This window comes from Sarcophilus harrisii, chromosome 4 (genome assembly GCF_902635505.1).
Source record: "Sarcophilus harrisii chromosome 4, mSarHar1.11, whole genome shotgun sequence".
In the NCBI taxonomy this organism is placed as follows: Eukaryota; Metazoa; Chordata; class Mammalia; order Dasyuromorphia; family Dasyuridae; genus Sarcophilus; species Sarcophilus harrisii.
Genome location: NC_045429.1, coordinates 22,110,152 through 22,133,317, shown reverse-complemented (window position 1 = coordinate 22,133,317; position 23,166 = coordinate 22,110,152). Strand labels below are relative to the sequence as shown.

General features: G+C 42.5%; 1 protein-coding gene across 2 annotated transcripts; it reads right to left on the bottom strand.

Annotated features, from left to right (window-relative positions):
- Positions 1-10,506: 10,506 nt before the first annotated feature.
- FAM151A (family with sequence similarity 151 member A) lies at positions 10,507-22,169 on the bottom strand. 2 transcript variants are annotated; one of them, XM_031969062.1, is made up of 7 exons: positions 21,968-22,169; positions 18,487-18,642; positions 17,187-17,324; positions 14,807-14,959; positions 13,841-14,000; positions 12,026-12,241; positions 10,507-11,071 (listed from the first exon to the last, which is right to left on the bottom strand). In XM_031969062.1, exons 2-7 carry the CDS (start codon positions 18,605-18,607, stop codon positions 10,900-10,902), a joined length of 960 nt encoding a protein of 319 aa, XP_031824922.1. In that variant the 5' UTR covers positions 18,608-18,642; positions 21,968-22,169; the 3' UTR covers positions 10,507-10,899. The 2 variants fall into 2 exon arrangements, with proteins under 2 accessions (XP_031824922.1, XP_031824923.1); XM_031969063.1 differs by lacking the exon at positions 21,968-22,169 and having other exon boundaries at positions 18,487-19,717.
- Positions 22,170-23,166: the final 997 nt, after the last annotated feature.

The following is a 23,166-nucleotide window of genomic DNA, read 5'->3' as shown; positions in this document are numbered from 1 at the left end:
ATGACCTTCCTGCGCCCATTTCTCATGCTTCTGCACTCCACTCACCGTGATCTTCCTATTCATTAAGCTCCATAGCTTCCTGTGTCCTCCAGGATCAAATAGAACCCTCCCTTTGGCTTTTAATGCCCTTTACAGCCTTTCCTCCTCCTCCTTCCCAGTCCTGTTTTTATCAAATCCTCTTCAACCCAGTGACCAAGCTGTCGTTCTTTGCGAGATAGACCCTCTATCTCTGGACTCCGGACATTTTCCCTGGCTGTGTCCCATGCCTGGAATTCTCCTTCTCTGGAGATCCTTGTCTCCTGCTTTAGGTCTCCACTAAATTCTCACCTCCTGCAAGAAGCCTTTCTCAATCTCCCTTCAAGCCAGTATTTTCAGCTTGTCGATATTTTCTTTATGATAGATGTTTCCATGTTTTCTTCTCCCATTATATTGTGAGCTCCTTGAAGGATGAGATTGTTCCTTCCTTTCTTTGTATCTCTGACACTTAGTAAAGAGCCTGGTCCATAGTAAGAGCTTAATAAATGCTTACTGGATGACTTTGGAGGGCATTTAGTCTGACCTTTATCTAAGCAGCAACTGTCTCTGAGCATCTCTGAAGAGTGATGACCCAAGATCTGGAAGATCTCCAGGGAGGGGGATTCTACCATTTCTTTTTTTTTCTTTTTTTCATTATAACTTTTTATTGACAAAACCTATGCATGGTAATTTTTCAGCATTGACCCTTGCAAAAACTTCTGTTCCAACTTTTCCCCTCCATCCTTCCACCCTCTCCCCTAGATGGCAGGCAGTCCCACACATGTTAAATATATTAAAGTATATGTTAAATACAATATAAGTGTTCATATTTATACAGTTCTCCTGTTGCACAAGAAAAATCGGATTTAGACAGAAGGTAAAAATAATCTGGGAAGAAAGACAAAAAGCAAGCAAACAATAACAGAAAGAGTGGCAATGTTATGTTGTGGTCTGCACTCATTCCCCAGTGTTCTTTTGCTGGGTGTAGCTGGTTCTGTTCATTACTGATCAATTGGAACTGATTTGGATCCCACCATTTCTTGAAAGAGACTCCCCCACTCCCTTTCGGGACCACTTTCACCATTAGAGAGGTTTTTTTTTTCTCCTGACATTGCTCCTAAATTCCTTCTGTAATATTCCCCATTTTCCCTAACCCTCTAGGGCCAAGTAGAACACAGCTAATCCTTCTTTTCCATGACAACCTTTCAAATATCAAAGGCATTTTCCAATCCCTTACCCCCATCCCAGGCTTTTCCAGGCTCAACATCTCCAATGCCTTTAGCCACCCTCGTGTGATAGTTTCCAGTCCCCACTTCATCCTCATTTACCTTTTCTGGACTGCTCCAGTTAGATGACCTTCAATTCAATTCAATTCAATTCAATCCAGTCCAAAAATCATTTCTCAAATATCTCTTCTGTATTTCAGTGCACAATCTCTTCCATTTCCATCATTCCATATGTCCAATTGGTGGCCAAGTTCTGCCAGTCTTCCTCTATAACCTTGCTCTTTCATCTCCTTCTCTCTACTCATATAACTACCATTTGCCATCTGAGTCCTTTCATTGGTCCTTCTAATTGGATTCCCTAAATTCAATCCCTCCCCATCCTAATATATTTTTCACATAGCTAACAAATTAATATTGCTAAAGATCAGGTTCTATTCCTCAGCTCAAGAAGCTTCAAAAGTTCTCTATTATCCACCGATAAAATATAGACTCTTTAAGTTAGACAATAACTGGTTGTTAGTAACAACATTGCCAACATGACTGAGTAGGTAGTAATCGGGAGGACTTGGTTTTTGCCTCTTGACTCTGATAATCACTTGCTGCGAGACTGTAGTGACTTCACTTATTCTAAGTTTTGGCTCCCTGACATATAAAAGAATCCTGGAAGTTCTCACCTTATAAGACTGTTGTGAAACTCAAATGAGAACACTCTTCAAATGTCTATCGTCACTGTTATTAAGAAGCAGTGGGGCAAAAGAAAGAGAGGGCTGTCATTGGATCAGGAAGAGCTGTGTTTACATCCTACTGCTGACACATAAAGATTCTGTGACTTTGGATGGCTCATTTCTCTCAGTATCTCCACACAACTTTCTAAGACTAAGTTGTGGACGAGGTCTTGATTTGCTTTAGTGGAAGGACTTTCCTTCCTGGGAGTCCTCTAGATTAATGAATCACAGGTGCAGTCCAAACAGATTATTCTTAATGTTATTTAATTGCTAAAATTTCCTCTCTATGGTGCCTTAAGTTTTCCAAATGCTTTGCCTACATTATTTTATTTGAGACCAATATAGTACTGTCTAAATGTGAGATTATTATTGTTGTTATTATAATTACCTGGGATTCAAGATCTGGTTCAGAATGAATGAATGAGTAGAAAGAAGGAAAGAAGAGGGGTGAGAGACTGAGGCAGAGTCAAAATGGTGGAATAGCAGGCAGTACAGTCTAACTGCCCCAATCTCCTCCACTAACTTCTAGAAAACACGGCAGGCTATATTCTTACCTGGAAAGTCACGAAAAAGCTACAGTGAGTCATTTTTTCTAGTCCAGGTTGACTTGGAGAGAGAAACAAAGAGGTCTTTGGGTACTAGGGATGAAGCCTGTCCAGGAATACATTGTGTGGGGAGTATTTCATCATCCAGAGACTTAAAGAACCAAGATTGTTCACTGGGGCAAGAAGCACCAAATCAGGGTAAGATCCCAAGATATCCCTGAGCTAGTTCAAATGTAGGAATGGGGGATCATCTGGAAACTGATGCCCATTACTCAGTTTTGGGTCACAGATTCAGGACAGACTGAAGAAGGTACCTTGATTTAGGCAGAGAGAAGCCGTATATATATGTACTGCTATATACTAGGTGAGGAACAAATTTGGAAGAAAGCAATAGGTAAGTGGCTCTAATTCCAAGAGGAAAGACCTCCAGCCTGGGCTGCAATAGAATTACGAGGGTAGAAATCCCAGATCAAAGGGAAAGCCTGCAGTTCAGTCACTCTGAACCCACAGAGCCTCCCAGCAGGCTAAAAGTGGCTGATTCCAGCAGCCAATATTGGAATTATTAACAGCTACTCTTTTCACCACTGAAACTTCCAACCAGGAACAAGTCAACAGACCCAAACCTGGGTCAGAAGCTTGCAGAGTTCAGACAGAGAGAGGACAGTGAGCAGACTTCACCCTGGATTACATCACTTTGGGAATACTAAAAGCTTAACAAGCTCCAAACCTGAGCCATGAAAGCAGGACAAAAGAGGACAAAAGAATGTTTTAGCCCAGATATCCCCCCCCCTCCCAAAGTACTCAGAGTCCAGCCTTAATCTAAGGTTCCAAGTCAAGAAGTACATTGGAAGGATGCAGAAGCAAAAAAGAATTCCATCAGGAAGAGCAATTATAGTGGTAGGAAGACAAAAGATATAGACCCAGAACAAAAGAATGAACAAAAACCTTCTCAAAAAGAACAAGAACAAAAAAGAAAAAAACCATCTCACATCTTCAAATGTAAATGTAGCTTTGGTCCAAGCCCAGCCAGAATTCCAGGGAGAATTAAAGCAAAAATTTTTTAAAGAACTAATTTTTTTTAATTAAATGAGAGCAGTAGAAAAAAATGGGAAAAGAAATGAGGGCTATGGAAAAAAAAGATATGAAAAGAATATTAACAGTTGGAAAAGAGGTAGAAAACCTTATCCGATAAAATAGCTTTCTAAAAATTAGAATTGACTGAGACAAGCTAATGTCTCTATGAGACATCAAGAAATATCTAAACAAAGTAAAAAGACTGAAAAAAAAGAAAAAGTATCTTAAGCAAAAACAACTGAGCAGGAATACAAATTGAAGGGAGATCATTTGAGAATCATGGGATTGATGAGAAATAGCTTAAATATCCTAATTCAAGAAGTCAAAAGAAAACGGCCTACATCTTAGTATTGGAGAATGAAATAGAAATTGAAGGAATCCACCAGTCACCATCTGAAAGAGAACCCCAGATGGAAATTCCCAGAAACATTGTAGCCAAATCCCTGAATTCCTAGGTCAAAAAAAAAAAAGTACTATAAGTAGTCAGAAAGAAAGAATTCAAGTACTAAGGAGATACAATCAGGCTTCACCCAAGACTTAGCATTCATTACCATACCACCATTCAGTGGAAATTTTGAAATATATACTAGAAGGCAAAAGATTTAGGCTTAAAGCCAAGTATAATTTGTCACCCAAACTGAGTATAATTCTAATGGATGAGGATGTGTGTGGAGAAATAAGCCTTAATGAAATAGAGGATTTTCAAGCATTCCCAATGGGAAGTCAAGAGCTGTATAAAAAAATCTGATGTACAAAATACAGGAGTAAAGAGAAACATAAAAAGATAAACATGAGTGAGGAATCATAAGGGACTAAATAGAGTTAAAATATTTACATTTTATATAGGGAGATGATACATATATCCCCTTAGAACTCTGTCATTTAGGAAAAGATAATGATACATGTTGAAGGGAATGTGGGAAAACTGGAACACTAATGCATTGTTAGTGGAGTTATGAACTGGTCCAGCCATTCTTAAGAGTAATTTGGAACTATGCCCAAAGGGTTATCCAATTGCACATACCTTTTGATCCAGCAACACCACTAATAGGCTATATTCCAAAGAGATCATAAAAAGAGGTGGAAAGACCCACATATGCAAAAATGTTTATAGTAGTTCTTTTTGTGGTAGCAAGGAATTGGAAATTGAGTGTGTGCCTATCATACTTGGAGAATGGTTGAATAAATTGTGGTATATGAATGTAATGGAATATTATTGTTCTATAAGAAATGAGCAGCAGGATGATTTCAGAAAAGCCTGGAAAGACTTACATGAACTGATGCTGAGTGAAGTGAGCAGAACCAGCAGAACATTGTATACAGCAAAAACAAGACTATGTGATTTTCAACTATGATAGATTTAGTTATTTTTTTTTTTTAAGCAATATGGCAATCCAAGACAATTCCAATAGACTTTGCATGGAAAAATGTCATCCATATCCAGGAAGAGAACTAAGGAGACTGAATGCAGATTGAAGCATACTATTTTCATCTTTTTATTTTTTGGTTTGCTTTTCTTTCCTTGTGGTTTTTCCTTTTTGTCCTGATTTTTCTTTCACATGACTAATGTGAGAATATGGTTAAAATGATTGTACATGTATGAGCTATATTGTGTTGCTTGCTGTCTTGGGGAGGAGGAAGGTAAGGGAGGGAAAAAATATAGACCTCAGGATCTTACAAAAATGGATGTTGGAAACTATCTTTCATGTAATTGGAAAAATAAAATACTATTGAAATTTTAAAAAATAATTCAATCATTATCGAGGGTCATAATGATGACCTAATTAGGTCTGGAATTGATTCTGTTATGTTTTGATGATCTTAAAAAAAAGAATAGAAAGAGAGAGGAAGAAGCAGCTAGATGGCACAGTGGATAAAGAACTCGTCCTGAAGTCAGGAGAAGCAGTTCAAATTTGACCTCAGACACTTAATATTTATTAGCTGTGTGACCCTATGCAAGTCACTTAACCCCAATTGCCTCACTAAAAAAAAGAAAGAAAAAAAAAGAGAGAGAAAGAGGAATACATAAGGTATAGAGGAAGGGTGGGGAAAATTATTTCTTACAAATGGGTTAGGCAAATATATGTCTGTACCACAAGGAGGAAGGAGTGAATGAATGATCAACACCAAAACCTGTGCTAAAAACTGAAAATCCTTTTATAAGCATAAAAAAGTCACTGCCCACAAGGAGCTTAATTTTTAATGGGAGGAAATAACATATAAAAGGAGTTGAAAAGTGGAGGTGAGGGTTTGAGGTGGGGGAAAGAGAAGAAGGAACTTGATGAGAGGACATGATAGAGAAAGTACTATGGAAATGAGCCACCTGTGTAACCTGGAGAGGGAAAAAGACATCTTTGACCTAGCTCTCCTCATAATGGAGGTTCTGGGAGGAATAAAGCAATCAGAAGGTGAGACCTCAGAGGTGGTGGTCACTTCCAATGTGAGAAGCAAGCCAGAAGTATAGAGATCTTCATCAGTGAAAATGTTTCCACTGAATACTAAAGTCTTGTGTGGATAAAATAGCAATTCAGACTAAAGGGGGAAAAAGGAAGGAAAAGAATTAGGGAAAGGGAGAGAAAAGAAGAGAGAAGGTATATTGAGGAAGAGATGAGTCAGAAGTAAAACAAATTCTTAACGGAAAAGAAGGAACAGTATGAGAGAATAAGATGGATGGAAATACACAATTTGTAAACATAATTCTGAATGTCAATGGGATGTACTCAACTATAAAATAGAAGAGAATAGCAAAGTGACCTAGAAATTAGAAACAAGGCATCTTCAATACTAGAAAGAGAAAAAATATACAAACAGCAGAAGCTGAAGCAGAACCTATTGTACTTTAGCTAAAGTGAAAAAATGGAGGTAGCAGTAATGATGTCAGACTAAAGAACAGCAAAATAGACCTAATTATAAGAAATAAACAGAGAGATTAATTTTGATGAGAGGTACCATAGACAATGATTTCAGTTAATTAATTGCAATAATAACACAAAATATATGCATGTATGCATAGACATATATGCAGCCAATGGCATGATATTTAAATAATTTTTTCATTTATTCCCTTAATATTTTTGACTTTTTGTTCTTCCAAATGAATTTTTTTTGTTATTTTTTTTAGCTATATAAAATGAGTTTTTGGCAGTTTGATTGGTATGGTACTGAATTAAAAGTAGATTAATTTAGGTAGAATTGTCATTTCTATTACATTAGCTTGACCTACCCACGAACAATTTATATTTTCCCCAATTGTTTAGATCTGACTTTATTTGTGTGAAGTGTTTTGTAAGTGTGTTCATGTGGTATTTTATTTTATTTTGTCTAATGTTATTTTAAATGGAATTTCTCTTTCTATCTCTTGCTGTTGGACTGTTAATAGCAAATAGAAATGCTGTTGATTTGTGGGAGTTTATTTTAAATCCTGCAACTTTGCTAAAGCTGTTGTTTCAACTAGATTTTTTTATGGTTCTCTAGGATTCTCTAAGTATATCATCATATCATCTACAAAGAGTGATAGTTTTATCTCCTCATTGCCTACTCTAATTCCTTAATTTCCTTTTCTTTTCTTATTGCTAAAGCCAATACTTCTAGTATAATACTGAATAATAATGATGTTAATGGGCACCCTTGTTTCCCTATTGATCTTACTATGAATGCGTCTAGCTCCTTATTATAAATAATGCTTGATGATGGTTTTAGATAGATGCTGCTTATCATTTTAAGGAAAACTCCATTTATTCCTATGCTTTCTAGTGTTTTTTTAATAGGAATAGATGCTGTATTTTTTAAAAGGTTTTTTTTTTTCACCTATTGAGATGATCATATGATTTCTGTTAGTTTTATTATTGATGTGGTCAATTATGCCGATAGTTTTCCTTATATTGAACCAGCCCTGCATTCCTAGTATAAATCCCACTTGATCATAGTGTATTATCTTGCTGTTAAGTTGTTGTAATGTAATGTTCCTTCTAAAACGTAAAGTTCTTTGCTGAGGTTTTCTTGGTGTCTCTGGAGGCAGCCTGTGTCTCAGTTCAGTAATCACCACAAGTGCAACTAGGGATTAAAGTCCAAATCCTTTATTGTCTCCTTCAAAGTCTTGTCTCTTTTCCTGGAACCCGGTTAGCTTTCTTAGAGGCCTATCTCTTTCCTTGGTTCCAAGAGCTTGAACTCCCACCTGCCTTCTCTGACTTCTGAATCCCCCGAATTCTAAGGGTTTGTGCTTCAGCCTCCAGCCACAACAAAGGTGGAAGATGGAATGAATCTGTCTCAGTCTCCAAGAGTTTCTAGTGCTCTTGTCTCTTTTGGCCCCAAGAGCTTGCTTACATCCTCTACACTGAGTATATACCAATCATCATTATCACTAGGAAACCATTATTTGTTGTAGGATTAAATCAATTTTAAACTAGATTTAACTATTGTCTCCTCAATTCCACTTAGCACCTTGTTTCAAGTTCTGGTCCAAAACATCTCCTTGTAGGATTAAATCAATCATACTGAACCATGCTAAATTAGATAACTGATGTCTCTATCAATTCCACTGATTTAGTACCTTGTAAGAATCCTTTGTTTCAAGTTTAGAGTTCTGGCCCATAACATTGTAATCTCTTTGATAATACTTCATTTAAAAATTTTGCATCAATATTCATTAAGGAAATTGGGGTCTGTAATTTTCTTTGTTTTTGGCTTTTCTTGGTTTAGGTATCAACATATTTGTGTCATGGAAGGAATTTGGCAGAACTCCTTTGCCTATTTTTCCAAATAGTTTGCATACTATTGGAATTAAATATTTAATAGAATTCACTTGTAAATCCATCTGACTCTGGAGATTTTTTCCTTAGGGAGTTCATTGTTGGCTTGTTCAATTTCTTTTTCTAAAATGGAGTATTATTTAAGTAATTTATTTCCTCTTTTAATCTGGGCAATTTATATTTTTGCAAATATTCATCCATTTCATAGATTGTCAGACTTGGCATACAGCTGGGCAAAAGAACTTCTAATTATTGCTTTAATTTCTTCTTCATTGGTGGTAAGTTCACTCTTTTCATTTGTTAAATTAGGTTTTTTCTTAAATTTTTTCTAATCAAATTAACCAGAATTAATTGGTTGGGTTTTTCATAAACTATCTCTTAGGTAATTAGTTCAATAATTTTCCTATTTTCCACTCTCTTAATCTCTCCTTTGATTTTCAGAATTTTTCATTTGGTATTTAATTGGGGGGAGGTATTTATTCTTTTTCTAACTTTTTTAGCTGCATGTCCAATTCAATGATGTCTATTTCCCTTAATAACTACTTTGGCTACATCTCAAAGGTTTTTGGTATATTGTCTCATTGTCATTCTCTTGGATGAAGTCATTTCTAAGATTTTTTTGTTTATTTATGATTATTTAATTTCCAATCGATTTTTAGTATCTTTTCTTGGCCCTTTATTGAATGATTTTTATTGCTTTGTGATCTGAAAAGGAAGCATTTACTATTTCTGCCTTTCTGCATTTAATTGTAAGGTTTTTTTATGCCTTAATACATGGTCACTTTTTGTGTAGGTGCCTTGTACTGCTGAGAAAAAGATATATCCCTTTACATCCCTGTTTAGTTTTCAAGGTATATCATATCATATCTAAGTTTTCTGTTAGCCTCCCTAGTTTCTTTCTATTTCATGGTTAGATTTATCCAATTCTGAGAGGAGGTGGTTGAGGCTCGCCATTAGTAGTTTTCTCTTTCTAGAATTGACTTAATTAACTTCTTCACTTAATAATTTGGATGCTGTCCCATTTTGTGCATATATATTTAGTATCAATACCACTTCATTGTCTATACTTCATTGTAAAAAAACTAGGCATGGCATATAATATGAAAAGATCTAATGGATACATTCTAGACATAAAACAAATTACATATCAGAACTATGGATAAAGAATTAATGACAAAAAATTTAAAAGCTCACAGAAAGTAAAATGATCATTTAAATTACATAAAATTTTAAGGTTCTCCCCCCACAAACAAATGCAACTAAAATGAGGAGAAACAGAAAATGGGAGAAACTTTCATAAACATTTCATTTATTTCTAAGATCTAAGATCTAGAAAGATGACAAATTTATATGAATAAGGTACTGCTTCACATCCATCAGATTGGCAAAGTGGACAAAAAAGGAAAATGATAAATGCTACAATGGCAATGGGGAAAAAAGGTCCATTAAATGTACTATTCATGAAGCCTGTGAACTAATATATTCATTTTGGAATTATGCCTCTGAAGTTATAAAACTCAGATTTGTCCCAGTGATACTGCTACTAGGTCAACAGAAGAGAAAGGGAAAAGACCTTTATATAAGGACATAATTTATAACTATTTTTTTGTGATAGCTGAGACTCGGCAACTTCATAGGATGCCCATCAATTGGCAAATGTTTGAACAAATTATAAATGAGATGAAATTGTGCTGAAGTCTGAAGAAGACTTCAATAGTTGTGTTCAAACATTTGGAGTTTTGTAAGAACTGATTCTATCTGGGAGAAAGAGATGGTGTGTGTGTGTGTGTGTGTGAGAAAAATACTGTGCCACACATGCATTTTTGATTTCCTTCACAAGCTAATTGTACAATAATTCAGAGTCTGATTCTTTTTGTACAGCAAAATAATGTTTTGGTCATGTATACTTATTGTGTATCTAAGTTATATTTTAATATATTTAACATCTACTGGTCATCCTGCCATTTAGGGGAGGGGGTGGGGGGGTGGGGGTAAGAGGTGAAAAATTGGAACAAGAGGTTTGGCAATTGTTAATGCTGTAAAGTTACCCATGTATAAATCCTGTAAATAAAAGGCTATTAAATATTAAAAAAAAAAGAAAAATACTGTGCCAGAGGCTGTTAGGATTTCTAAAAGGAACAATTTTTTAATAATGAATGGCAACAAAAGTCAATAAATCATTCAAAAAAATTTATTAAGTTCTTATGATGTGGCAGACATTGTGCCAAATACTGTGGATACAAAGAAAAGCAAAAATAATTCCTGCCCTTAAGGAGCTTACACTTTACTGGAGAAGAAGTTCATCCCTAAATAAACAAAATGTATAGAAAAAAGATGGAATGAATAGATAACTGTTAAGCAGGGTCTCTGGCGTAGTGATTCTTATTCTGGGATGGCTCAGACTTGATGCCCACTGAGGTCTCTCTTCTATTTCTGAAGTTCAGTGATCTCTCCTGATTTTCTTGAGATGGTAGAGAAACTCTCCTGCTTTGTGATGGGTTGACAAGCGATTCTGGAGTCCCAGGACACATTGTTCTCCAGGCTTTAGATCTTTGTTCATGATAGATCAGCCCCTGGATAAACAAGACTTATGCTTTTGGGCAAGCTGCTTGAAATCCGACAGGAGGGGATCAAAAAGGTCATAGTAGATTTGGTGTGGGGCACTGTGTTTCCGTATGTAAAGAAGGTCATCCACAGTCAAGGGATCGGAGGTACTTTGCCACAGGGTCAGGCTGTACCTGGAGCCGAGAGAGATTCATATCAACCAGGGACTAGATAAACCAGGCACTAGATAAATGCTAGCCACAGCAGCACAAGTGACCATATTGCTCCTTTGTTTGAGAAATCTCAATGTCTTCCTATTGCCTCCAGTTATCAAATATAATCTCAAATATAATTGCTTTTTAACTGTGAGCTCATTGCTTTTTTTGCCATCTCTACCTTAGTACAGTGCCCAGTGTACAGGCGCTTGATAAATGCTAGTTCACTGACTGCTTAAAGCCTTTCACAAGTTGATAATATAGTGGAGGTGAAACATTGGAGCCAAGTCATCACCATCATTATCCTGACCACCATCACTACCACCTTCCTCACCCAGCACCACATCATAATGCTTACCACCATAATCATCCTCATTCTTACCATCACCACCACCACCACCACCACCACCACCACCACCACGACTCAAGATCATTCCGAATCAAGACTTGAACCCAGGTTTATACCAGTCCACTACCCCATCCTGGCACAAAATCCCAGCTGTGCAACTTGTCAGCCGGGTACCTTGTTAGAGAGGCTTCCCAGATGCCCAAGAGAACGGACCATCATCAACGGGAATCAGAGGAGAGATTCAGAGAAGCTCTTTCTGTCAAGGTAGTTTTCTGGGGAGTTCCGAGGATGTGACCACATTCTCTTAGGCTTACCTGGATCCTCTCACTTTACAAACCATCTGGAGATGCCAGGAAGCTCCCATACACCTGTGACAACCTTGAATGCCTATTGAAACATGGTCAGTGGCGATGGGCAATGGGCTGTGGGCTGCTTTGCTACCCGAGCTGGCCACAGAGCCGACCATGCTAGCCACCAAGAGTTCTGTTCCCAGTGTTTGGCCCAGTGCTTGGTACACAGTAGGCACTTGAATGATGCTCATTAACTAACTGGTTGATCTTGGTGCTGTATAGGGCATCCCTCACCTCTCGGACTGACGCAGGAGCCAGCTGAAATGAGGCCAGGCAGCTCTTGCCATGACGGCCCGCACCGGGAAGGTCACCTTCTGGGGCAGGTCCTTCACCAGCTTGTGCATGGTCTCAATCATGTGTTGGGTATAGGTTCTGTTGGCATTGTAGCGAGTGGTCCAGCCCACCGACAGGGTGACATTGGGGTACTTTTCTTGGACCAAGCCCAGGAACCTAGAAAGAGAAGCAGATAACACTTGGAACTTGGACAAGACTTGAGCTTTCTCTGAGCCTTGGGCCTTCTTGTTATAATAACTCTCTTGATGCTTCATGGCAGCAGCCTTATATTCCCTGTGTGTGGACATCTTCCAGACCGTCCTCTAGAGAAGCTCCCGGCGATCCCAGGATTAGGCAATCCCAATCAGGCCTGGAGCTTCTCAGGATTGGACACAGGGTCAGGAAGTTCAAATCATACTTTGGATACTTACAGGTTATGGGATCTTGAAAAAGTCACTAAGCTATTCAGAATCAGTTTTCCCATGTGTAAAATTGGATAATAGAACCTCAGAGAGGTGTAGGGAGGATCACATGAGCTACCATGTGGGGAAAAAAAGTCAGAAGTTAAAAAGCATTTATTAAGCACCTACTATGTGCCAGGCACTGTGCTAGAAAGCATTTCCATATCCAGTCACTTGTCTTGTTCATCTCATCTTCACAACATAATTTTCATCCATGCCCTTGTCTCTGCTACTAAAGTCACCTCCCCATTGAAAGCTGTAGCCCCATCGATTCCCTGCTGCCTCTGGGATCAGGTACAAAGCTCTGCCTACATTTCAAGCCCTTCACCATGTAATGTTCTCTGTGCCTTCTGTAATGCAGCTGTCCCAGCCTATGGGTCCTTCTCCATATATGGCCTTGGGAAGTGGGCAAGGACGTCCCTCCTTCATGTCCCATTCCTGATCCGTGCTCCTTCCTGGTCTTTGCCTCTGGGAAGCACTGACCCCCCCCTTCGAACCTCAGCACTGACCCAGTTTTTTTCCTAGCCTTCTTTCTCCTTGCATTACTAGCATTTCCTTAGTTATGGCCTTCTCTCACTTCTCATTCCCCATCCCTTCTCACAAAGAACAGAAGCTCTTTGAAGAGAGGGACCGATTCCACCGTTTTTTATCCATTGTACCTTGCACACAGTAGGTACTTAGTAAATACTTATCGAGTCTGCTTCAAACTCTGTGCCTCTGATGCATGAATGGATGAATAAATGGAAGATGGAGATGGATAGAAAGACTGACAGACGTATAGAGACATAGGGTTTCACCGATGGATAGATGAATAGATATAGACAGAACATTTTCTGAGCACTTACTACATGTCAGGGACTGTACAAAGCACTAGACGTACAAACAAAGACAAAAATAGAAATCGTCTAAACTAAACAATACTGATTAACTAAGGTGGCTCAGTGGCTACAGCACCAACCCTGAAGTCAGGAGGACCCGAGTTCAAATCTAGCCTCAGACAATCAATACTTCCTAGCTGTGGGTGATCCTGGGCAAGTCACTTAACCCCAATTAAGTAAGCTCAATAAAAATATAGCCCCCATCTCCAGAGTACATTTTAAGGAGAGAAGACACAACATAAAAGGCAGCTGGGGAAGGTTACTCACCAAGGAGGATGGAGCCTTCACCTGAATACTCTGCTCCCATCCAGCCTCCTGAGCCTTCTCCAAGTATCTGGGCCAGCAGGGTGATGGGGAGAGGAGGGGAGGGAAAGGGAGAAGAGAGATCCCATCCAGACTCCGGAGTAATCGAAGGAGAGGAACCAATGAGTACTCACTGGGAGGCATTGACAGCAATTGGGATGGGCACGTTGGGGCCATTTACGATGTCGGCATTGATCCACACGGGCCTCTGGACTCTGCCCTTCTCCGTCTGCTTCCTCAGCATATCCAGACAAGGACCGACCGCTTTGATGCTCTTGAAATCCAGCTTGAGGCCTGGCAAAGGATGCAGGGAGGTCTGAGGGCTGGAGGTGGGTAAGGAGGGAGGGGACAGGAGATGCTTTAAATGCCCCAGACTGGGGGCTGAGAGAAAACCGGACTGGGAAGCCAGGAGGACCAGAGTTCAAATCCCTTCTCTGATACCATGTAAGAACACGGGCAAGTTACTGTGAGCCTCAGTCTTCTCATTTATAAAGTGGGTGACTATATAAGTTAATAAGGATCTGACAAACTTGGTTCTCTGTTCCTGGGCCCCTGCCTGACATTCCCAGTTGTGCCATTCTGAGCCAAGAACCCTCTGAAACCTGACAGAGGAGACCTGAGAGGAAGGCTTAAGGAAACATGATTCATAGGCTGCCAAGAATCTCCTGGACCGGGACTGCTTTATGGCTTACAAGTAACTTTCACCAGATCGCTTATTTGTACTGTTATCCCCATGGGGTGCTAAACCCAATTTAAAGATAAAGGAATAGAAAGTTAAGGAGGGAACCAGGAACAAGATGCTCTAGTGCAGAAAAGCTGCAGCTTCCATTTTCTCTTTGTGTCCCATAATACCACTGGACCCCGATTTTCCTCATCTGCAGAATGGGAAGATTGGCGTCCATGGTTTTGGAGGCCCCTTCCAATTCTTTATGAAGTACCTGGGATTCTAGCCTCTCAGCCAGCGAACCACATGGGGTTGATATATGAGCACTCAAAGTTCCGGAGGAGGGGCAATCAGTCAATCACCAATTGGCCAATACCAATAGGTATTGAGCACCTCTTATACACCAGACACTGTGTCAAGAAGTCAAAGATGTTACCTTTGGTGGATCTGTTCAGAGCAGCTTCCAGCCACTCTTCAAAGGTGTTGTCACTATAGATGAGAGGAGGGTGGGCCATGATAGGGACCCCCGTCTCGTTGACTGTGTTCAGCCCTTCCACACTGATATCTGCTTCCAAGACCATGACATCACCTAGGGTCCACGGGAGAAGAATAGTGAAAGGGTAATGTGGAGAAGCCCCATCCCCATTCTTGCCCCCACTCCTGAATTCCCCTTCTTATGAAATGATGGCCGCGAATTTTAGACCTCAGGTTAGGAGTGAATGGACAGGGGCAGCTGGGTGATGCTGTGGATAGAGCACCAGCCCTGATGTCAGGAGGATCTGAGTTCAAATCTGGTCTTGAACACTTCTTGGCTGTGTGATCCTGGGCAAGTCACTTAACCCCAATTGCCTTAGCCAAAAAAGTGAAAGAATGAATGGACCCAAGCAGGTATTTGTAGGAACGATAGAACTTAAAGCCGACGATGGGCAGCCACACATTCTGCCCAGGACCCTCTCAAATCTTGTGTGCCAAAAACAAAGGACTGGGTTGGATCGAAGTGCCCAGAGATCCAATCCCGGCAACAGGACGTTCAGGCTGGAGAACATGAACCTGAGGCCATTAGCCATGAAGAGGGGAAGCCCCTGCTCTGTGCCCGCTGACGCTGGCACCTCCGCCACAGAGGACCAGCGTCGGTCTCATCTGTGCTACAGAATCGGAGCCTTCAGGGTTCAGGAAAGGAAGGGAGACAGGCGCTTTCCCCGGCGGGCCAGGGCCGGGCAATGCGGGCCGCTTTTCTCAGTTCTAAGCGTCTTGGGGGAGTGGAAGTGCAGAATATAAAAGGGTTTGTCTCCTTCTGACTGTTCCCACTGGGGGATTTCTTGGTGGAGATGCCATTTCCTTCTCACTTCACAAATGAGGAAACTGAGGCAGGCAGGTGAGGTGACGCCCAGGTAGTCAGGAAGTACCTGAAGCCAGGTTGGGCTTTCCTGCCCCTGGATGGGGCCTGTACTATGTAGCTATCCTGCCTACAGACCATAAGGAGGAGATGGTTCTACTGTGGAGCTTTCAGAAGCTGCCAGCAGACAGAGGCGTCTCACAGCTGGCCAGCGGAGGGGGGGGGGGGGGGGGACGCGCTGAGGCCGTCCTGGAGCTCCCCTGTGCAGCACAGGCTCAGCCTGGGGCGGGGGTGGTAGCGGGGTAACTTCAAAGTCAGGAAGGGGAAGAGAAATTCTGATTTCATCAGCTTAGCCAGAGGACAGGGCAAGGAGCAAAGGTGCAAGGGCAGACAGGCAACTGTCAGGGAGATGTCAGGAAAAGGCTCACCAGCTGGAGCCATAGGAACATGGCAGGGGCTCCTCCTCCCTGAAGGGGGTCAAGAAGGGTGGACAACCTTTTGTCAGCTAACACTGGTCAGGAGACCAAGCATCCCCTAACTGGCCCCTAGGGGCCCTTCTACCTTTGGTTTAGTCCTTCTGGGAAAATCTCCCCAGCTCTCTCTCTGTCCATCTCTATCTCTGTCTTTCTGTCTCTCCCCCATCTTTCTGTGTACCTCTGTCTTTGTCTTTTTCCCTGCCCCCTCCCTTCTTATCTCTATTACCTTCCTTGGAGACAATGATAAGATATCCCATGTTATTAGACCCAGAGTCCAAATCCTAGTTTTTCCCCTTGGAGGAAACCGAGGACCAAGGACAGGAGACTCCAGGCCCGACTCTCAGGCTAGGGTGGCCCCCAGAGTACCTGCACCTTCTCTGGGCCCTGGATTTGCCTGTTCTGCCTGGTACAAGCGCGAATTTCTTGGGGAAATTGAGTAAGTGTGACCTTCCTCAGCATCTCCTTATCACAAAATAAGGCCTTTCAGGCAAGCCAGAGTTCAGGATCAAAGGGGCCTTAGGCCTTCAGGGAGAAACTACCTTCCTCCTTATCATCTAGGGTGGGGCCGTCCCTCCCTTTATGTGGGGAGATTCTCAGTCTCTGTCAGGCTGCCTGCCCAGGTCTTCTGTGTTCTAAACCATATTCCATGGGTTCAAACCTTCCCTGTTCCAAGACCCATCCCCTTCCTCACCCCTAAAATTTCCTTCTAGCTCTGACCCAAAATATCCCAGGGGTAAGGTATATTGCTGACAATATAGTCCCTTCCAGCTTCCCTGTTCTTTCCCTGTTCTCCCCCTCCAGCTCTGCCATCCCATTTTAAGGCCCCTCCCAGCCCTGTCATCCCCTGTTCTAAGCTGCCTCCCAGAGCTGACACTCTAGTACACAGGATCCTGAATGAGCTCAGAGCCTTTCCCAAGAGCCCCTTAACTCTGTCCTGGGATTGACAGAAGGAAGCACCCCTCCCCACCCCACGCCTTCTGCCCTCCAAGGGCTGCGGGACTCACTGCTCAGGGCTTTCTCCATCTCGCTCCGGTTGTTGGCGCCATGGTACCATGTGACCAGCAGGCCGTCCCTGTGTTTGATGTGCCCGGTGTCCAGTAGGTAGTCCATCATGTCACTGCCGGGGTTACAGCTCTGACAACCTGGGAATGGGGAATCGCCCCTTCTTAATCAGGGGGATGGCGTGGAACCCGTTCTGGTGACCCCAAAGAAGGGAGCTGGGCATTGAGGACCCCGAGTTCAAGTTTAGCTTTGCCATTAAGTCGCTCTTACTTTGGGCTGGGAATGAACAATCTCGGGGAGAGGGACCTGTGGTTATTTTACTGGGAAGAAGGAAATGAAGAATCAAACTCTTGCCAGAATAACTTGGGAAAGGGAAGAGCAGGGGTCCTCAAACTACAGCCCGGGCCAGATGCGGCAGCTGAGGACAATCATCCCCCTCACCCCCGGCTATGAAGTTTCTTTAAAGGCCCACAAATCAAAGTTTTTGCTATAGTCCGGACCTCCCACAGGGAACTGGCCCTTTTTTAAAAAGGGGACCCCCGGAAGTGAGTTAAGTGTAAGGAGCGAGTTCCCCATCTCTGCAGGTTTTCAAGGGGGAAGGACTCCCCCTCACCATAGGCCTGCAAGCAGAAGCTGATGACCCCTTGTCAAGGACCCAGCACGGGGAGCTCTTCCAGGTCATCTATGGATTGGGGTCAGGGCACCTGGTATCCCAACTCAGATTCTGAGGCTCATGGGAGAAAAAGCTCGGGAAAGGGAAGGAAAAGGCCCAGATCCTGTAAGAGGGAAGGCTCAGCATAGATCTAGAGTGGCGAGAACCGAGAATGGGGAAGCAGCACAGCCAAGATGGTCAGTGCCTCTTGGACAGAATCCTGGACAAGGAAGGCGGGCAGCTAATGGAGCTGGACCGATTTTAACTTGGGAGGTTGCAGAACTGGCTGGGAGAGCCACAAGTGACACAAACTTGTGTCAAAGTTGGGCCAGACACTTGGGCCAAACGCGTTAAAGATGCCCTCGGCTGGCTGAGGGCTCTGCGGGGGGAGTGGCTGCAGTGGGCATGGGCTGGAAGGGAGGGCCGTGGGCCGAGCTGCCCGTGGCTCCCCAACCCCAGAACAGCCAGTTCTTTTGTTTTCTCTTTATTTGGCACCCTGAGGCACCTCTTGGGCCCTCACGCTTAAAGCCTAGGAACATCATGGAAAGGAAGGACCCGAGCCAAACAGTTCTTCTCTAGGGGGGTGAAGGGCAAGAAAAGGATCTGAACCAATCAGAACACTTTGGGGGGAAGCGCCCATCTGCACCTACCCGAAGGCAAGCTCGGGCCTTGGCCGATGATGACACAAAGCATAACGATGATCACCACAACTGCCAACATGCATCCTATGACTGTGCCGGCATTCTTTGAATCCATGGTACACCTCGCCATCTTTGGGCTCCTCTCGCAGATAGCGTCCCCTCTGGCTGTGGAATGAATGGACAGGAATCCAGGGACTGGGGCGGCTTCTGGTTTCAGTAGGAGAGCACTCCCTGTGTCAGGCTGGATGACTGCCTGGGGAGGGCCCTCCTTCTTCCCAGCCCTTTCAGGTCAAACAGAAAATCCAGACTCCCCACCCCCTGCCCTTCCCTCCCCAGGACTGTCCTTTGACCCGTGGTGTGCCAGCCCCTTAGCACCTCTATCTGGTGCAGGACCTGCAGAGGAGCAATAAACTAGACTCGATACAGAAGGAGGAAGAGAGAGGGCTGGCTGATTCTCGGGAAGTTAGCCAGTCCTTTTGAAGAGGTCCCGAATGATACATTGGACACAGAAATGGAAGATCCCCGAGGCAGGCAGGCCAAAGAGAGATCAGTTTAGCTCTGGGTCCCACCCATGCCCGAAATCCAAGTTATGTCAGACCCCTGAGACCACCCTCTCTAGGGGGCTTCATCTCCCCTTGCAGGTCCTCTCCGAAATCCCAGTCATGGCCCCCGAGGTTGAATTTTCCCTCTAACATCTATTAATGGACCATCCCATGACTACTGCCCTTCCTCTTCCCCCATGCTACATGGCATTTCCCCTAACTCCTAGCTTCCCAACCCCACTTCTCATAGCTAGCTCACTCTTTGGGGGAGCTATGTCCTTTTCAGGATTTGAGCCTGCAAGCCAAGGGCACACCCCAACCTCATGGCACGTTTCCTTTCTCCAGGCAATCATTAATAATCATTATTAAAACCCCTTTCTAGGCTCTCCCAGTCTTTCATATTTATCATTCCCAGTGTCTATTGTGTCCCTTCCATTTTGTCTGTAACCTCTTCCCCTGAATCTACTTTTTGCCAAAGAAAACGGTCAACTTTTGGTGTTTACCATCACCTGGTGTCTATAGCACCCCCATCATTTTGGTCTCCAAATCATTTTCAAAGACCAAGTCTCTCCTTGACACAAAAAAGTTCTCCATACAATGTGCACTCCATGAACTTCCCCTCAGAAAGGAACTGAACCCAAGGTTGACAACAGGGTAATCTCTCTCCCCCTACATTCCATGGACTCCCTCTTTTGTACTTCTCCCTTACTTGGATCCTTCTGAGGATTAGATTCCCCAGAAGAGAAACATATCTGAGTCTGCAAGAGGCAATATGGCTCCAGGAGTACTGGGTCCAAACTGGCAGACAAAAGTCTGGGCAGAATGGCCATTCCTAGAAAGAGTAGGATCTGTCCCGAAAGAAAACCCATCACCAAGTGCCTATTATGTTAGGTACCGTACCACGGGAGATGCAGAGACAATAGCAAAAGTCTCCTTTCCTCCCTGGAGCTTACAGTCTACATTTATAGGCAGTAGACAGTCTATTAAATACTATGTGCTAGAGATGCAAAAAGACCAAAGACAATCCCTTGTCCTCAGAGAGTATGCAATCTAATGAGGAAACTACAAGCAAACAAAGCTGTACAAAGGAGCTCCATACATGCTCAAAAGGAGATCATTAATAGAAGAAAGGCTGTCAGATTGGATTAAGAAGAGCTTGGAAGGCTTCCTGGAGGAGGGATTTTACTAAAAGGCCCTGGATGGTACTGTCCCTTACAGTAATTTGAAAGAGGTGGATTTACAGGACAACACTGTACATGCTTATCAGCGACAATCCAATGGACTCGTGATGGAAAATGCCATCCACATCCAGAGAAATAGCTGAGGAACCTTCACTGCAGATGCATCATGCTACTTTTTTTCCTCACGTTTTTTCCCCCTTTTGGCCCGTTTCTTTCACAACTGTAACTAATATGGAAATAAGTTTTATATAATTGCACATATATAACCTAGATCAAATTGCTTACCATTTTGGGAAGAGGAGGAAGGCAGAAAAATCTGGAACTTCAAATTTTGCAAAAATGCTAAAAATTGTCTTTACATATAATTGGGGAAAATACTATTTTATAAAAAGGAGGGTTTAGGGTAAAAGATAATAAGATCAGCTTTGAATATATTAAGCTGAAGATATCTACTCGATGTCCAGTCCTTAATAGTTCTAAATACACGAAGACATTAAAGATGTCAGATGAGGTCGGCAGAGAGGTCAGTGCAGGACAGATAGAATTGAGAAGTACAGAGAGGTCCTGAATGGTGTTTTGGAAGAATTGATCCCTGAGGCAAGCAGGCAGAAAGCTGATAGAGATCAGGTTAGCTTCCCAGTCCCATCCTCTGGGGAGGTTGTCCAGTCTGAAATCCAAGTTATGTATGTTGTTGAGGTTGGGAAGTGGAATCCTAAAAGTCTGGAATCTGTGACTGGTGTCACTTGGTCCCAGGGCTGGACTACTATCTCAAAGAATCCAGCACTAAGTATCAGACAGCAAGCTTTTTATACGATAACAAGAACAATGACATAATAGGGGAGGTACCTGGATGGGGGTAACCTAATGGGGAGAGGCACCTAGGATGACATAATGAAGGGAGGTACTGGAGAGGTTCCTGTATAAAATGGATAAAGACCTTTATCCTGTCAAACATTAAGAAGGAATGATTATGGCCTAAAGAAACTGGGTCAGGACATTCTGTGGCACAACTCTTGACCCTGGAGTGCTGTTATTCTAACAATCATCTGTCAATAATTCAAAAGTCTTCTGGCCTTAGATAGTCCTACAAATATTGATGACTCTTCTAGGCAATGATGACCAAATTCTTGAGACAATAGTGAATAGACCACCCCTCAACCTATGGGTAAGCCACAATATTAGCAAACAAGTAACATAAAACTCTGGTCTCTCTAACTTTGTCCTATAAATTTATCTTCTTCCTCCTAGTTCTTTGCTAATCCTTTTGGAATTTAGTCTACTTCAATTAGTGTTACAATTACAAACTTTACCCTCGACTTGGAGATGGGTTCAAGCCTGAAGATTCTTTTGAGACACTCCACAACACCTTTTAAACTTTAATACTGTGTGGTTCAGAAATGGTGAGGGGTCACCATTTAATAAAATGCTGGAGAGATCTTTTAGAAGCAAAGCAAAGTCCTGTCCCACTCCTTCATAGCTACCTCTAATTAGTCCCCTCTCCTCTTGTAAGAAGAGAGAATTCAAAAAAATAGTTCTCCCCAAGTAAAAAGATTAGGGCCCAGGAATAATTCAGACTAGCCTGCTAGCCCGGTGGGATCTTTTAGAGAAACAAATGACCCTTTGCAGGGGGGTCTGGGTCCCGTTAATTTAATTAAATCCTCTGGGGCCCTGAGGGCCCCTGGAGGGGCTGATGAAATGAAATCCTCTCCCCCCCATTCAGGTACAAATTTAGTTTTTGGCTCACTCAGTCTTCAAGGGAGGGCTTACCTCGATTGATATGTCCTCCACCGAACCGGTCAGAATTTTACTGGGGAGTTTCTCCACTTCGGGCCCAAGCAAGGAGAAGCCCCTGGATGCTGGTGGGCTGCCTAAATCAGGGCAGGGCGCCACCCCACCAGCACCCAAGAGTTCACCTACTCACCAATGTGCTCTGGACCAGTCTCCAAAACTGTGCCTCAGAAATGGTGAGCGGCCACCTAGAAGCAAAGCAAAGATTATTATAAATTGTCAGGAGAAGGCTGTCCCACCTGTGGAGCAGATAATCTAAAGGAGGAAGCACACTTTTAAGCCCTAACAGAAATACCCTCCCACCACTGACACTCATCCCTATTGGCTGAGGATCTTACATTCTAATGCGGGAACTTCCCAAGAAAGTGAACTTGACCAATAAGTACATAGTTACACATATTTGACTGAAAAGGGGAGAAAATGATGTCCTGGGAGGATAACAGGAAGGGGACTTAAGTATGCCCTTGATTCAATCTTCAAAGTCCTTCAAGCCTACTCAAACTCTGAAGTAGATGGAGCCTTATTTGATTTTCTCAACTGTCTTGAAAGATCTCACCTCATCTCGTTCAATACCATGGCTGCTGCCTTCCTTTGTGTCAGTCCACCATGACACTCTGCCTCATGGCATCTTTCTCCTTCACCCCCTACTTCCCTGTGCCATGTGGTATCTCTAACTCCACTATGCTTTCCAACCCCACTTCTCCTCCTTATGGCTAATTAAGGTGCTAAGTCCCTTTCAGGATGTAGCTGCCAGCTAAGGACATGCCCCAATCTCATGGGATGCTCCCTTTCTACTGGGTAATTGTGAGTTCCTCTGAGGAACTCGTCTTTCATCGGGTCTCCCAATTCTATTTCCTATTTACTGTTCCTGGTCTCTATTATATTCCTTTGTAAGAAACAAAATATTTTACCAAAAACTCCACTAACTCCCTACTAAATGCAGGAAAGATTTATTTTACATTCTTGCAAGAATGGGGACTTAGGTGAGTATGTAATGCCAGAGAAACTGAGCAAGACAGATTAGAGAACAATTTAATAATTTATTAAATGGGAGAAATTTACTGGGACCAAATAATCCATATATCAGATAGCAAGATTCTTTTACAGGGTAACAAGAATGATTATGGGGCAGCTAGGTGGTGCTGTGGATAAAGCACCAGCCCTGAAGTCCGGAGGAC

Coding starts and splice junctions, on each gene's coding strand:
- FAM151A (XM_031969062.1), bottom strand. CDS start 18,607: ATGGCGAGGTGTACCATGGATTCAAAGAATGCCGGCACAGTCATAGGA. Junction 17,325..18,486: donor AGGCCCGAGCTTGCCTTCGG/GTAGGTGCAGAT, acceptor CCCCATTCCCAG/GTTGTCAGAGCTGTAACCCC. Junction 11,072..12,025: donor CTCCTGCGTCAGTCCGAGAG/GTGAGGGATGCC, acceptor TCTCGGCTCCAG/GTACAGCCTGACCCTGTGGC.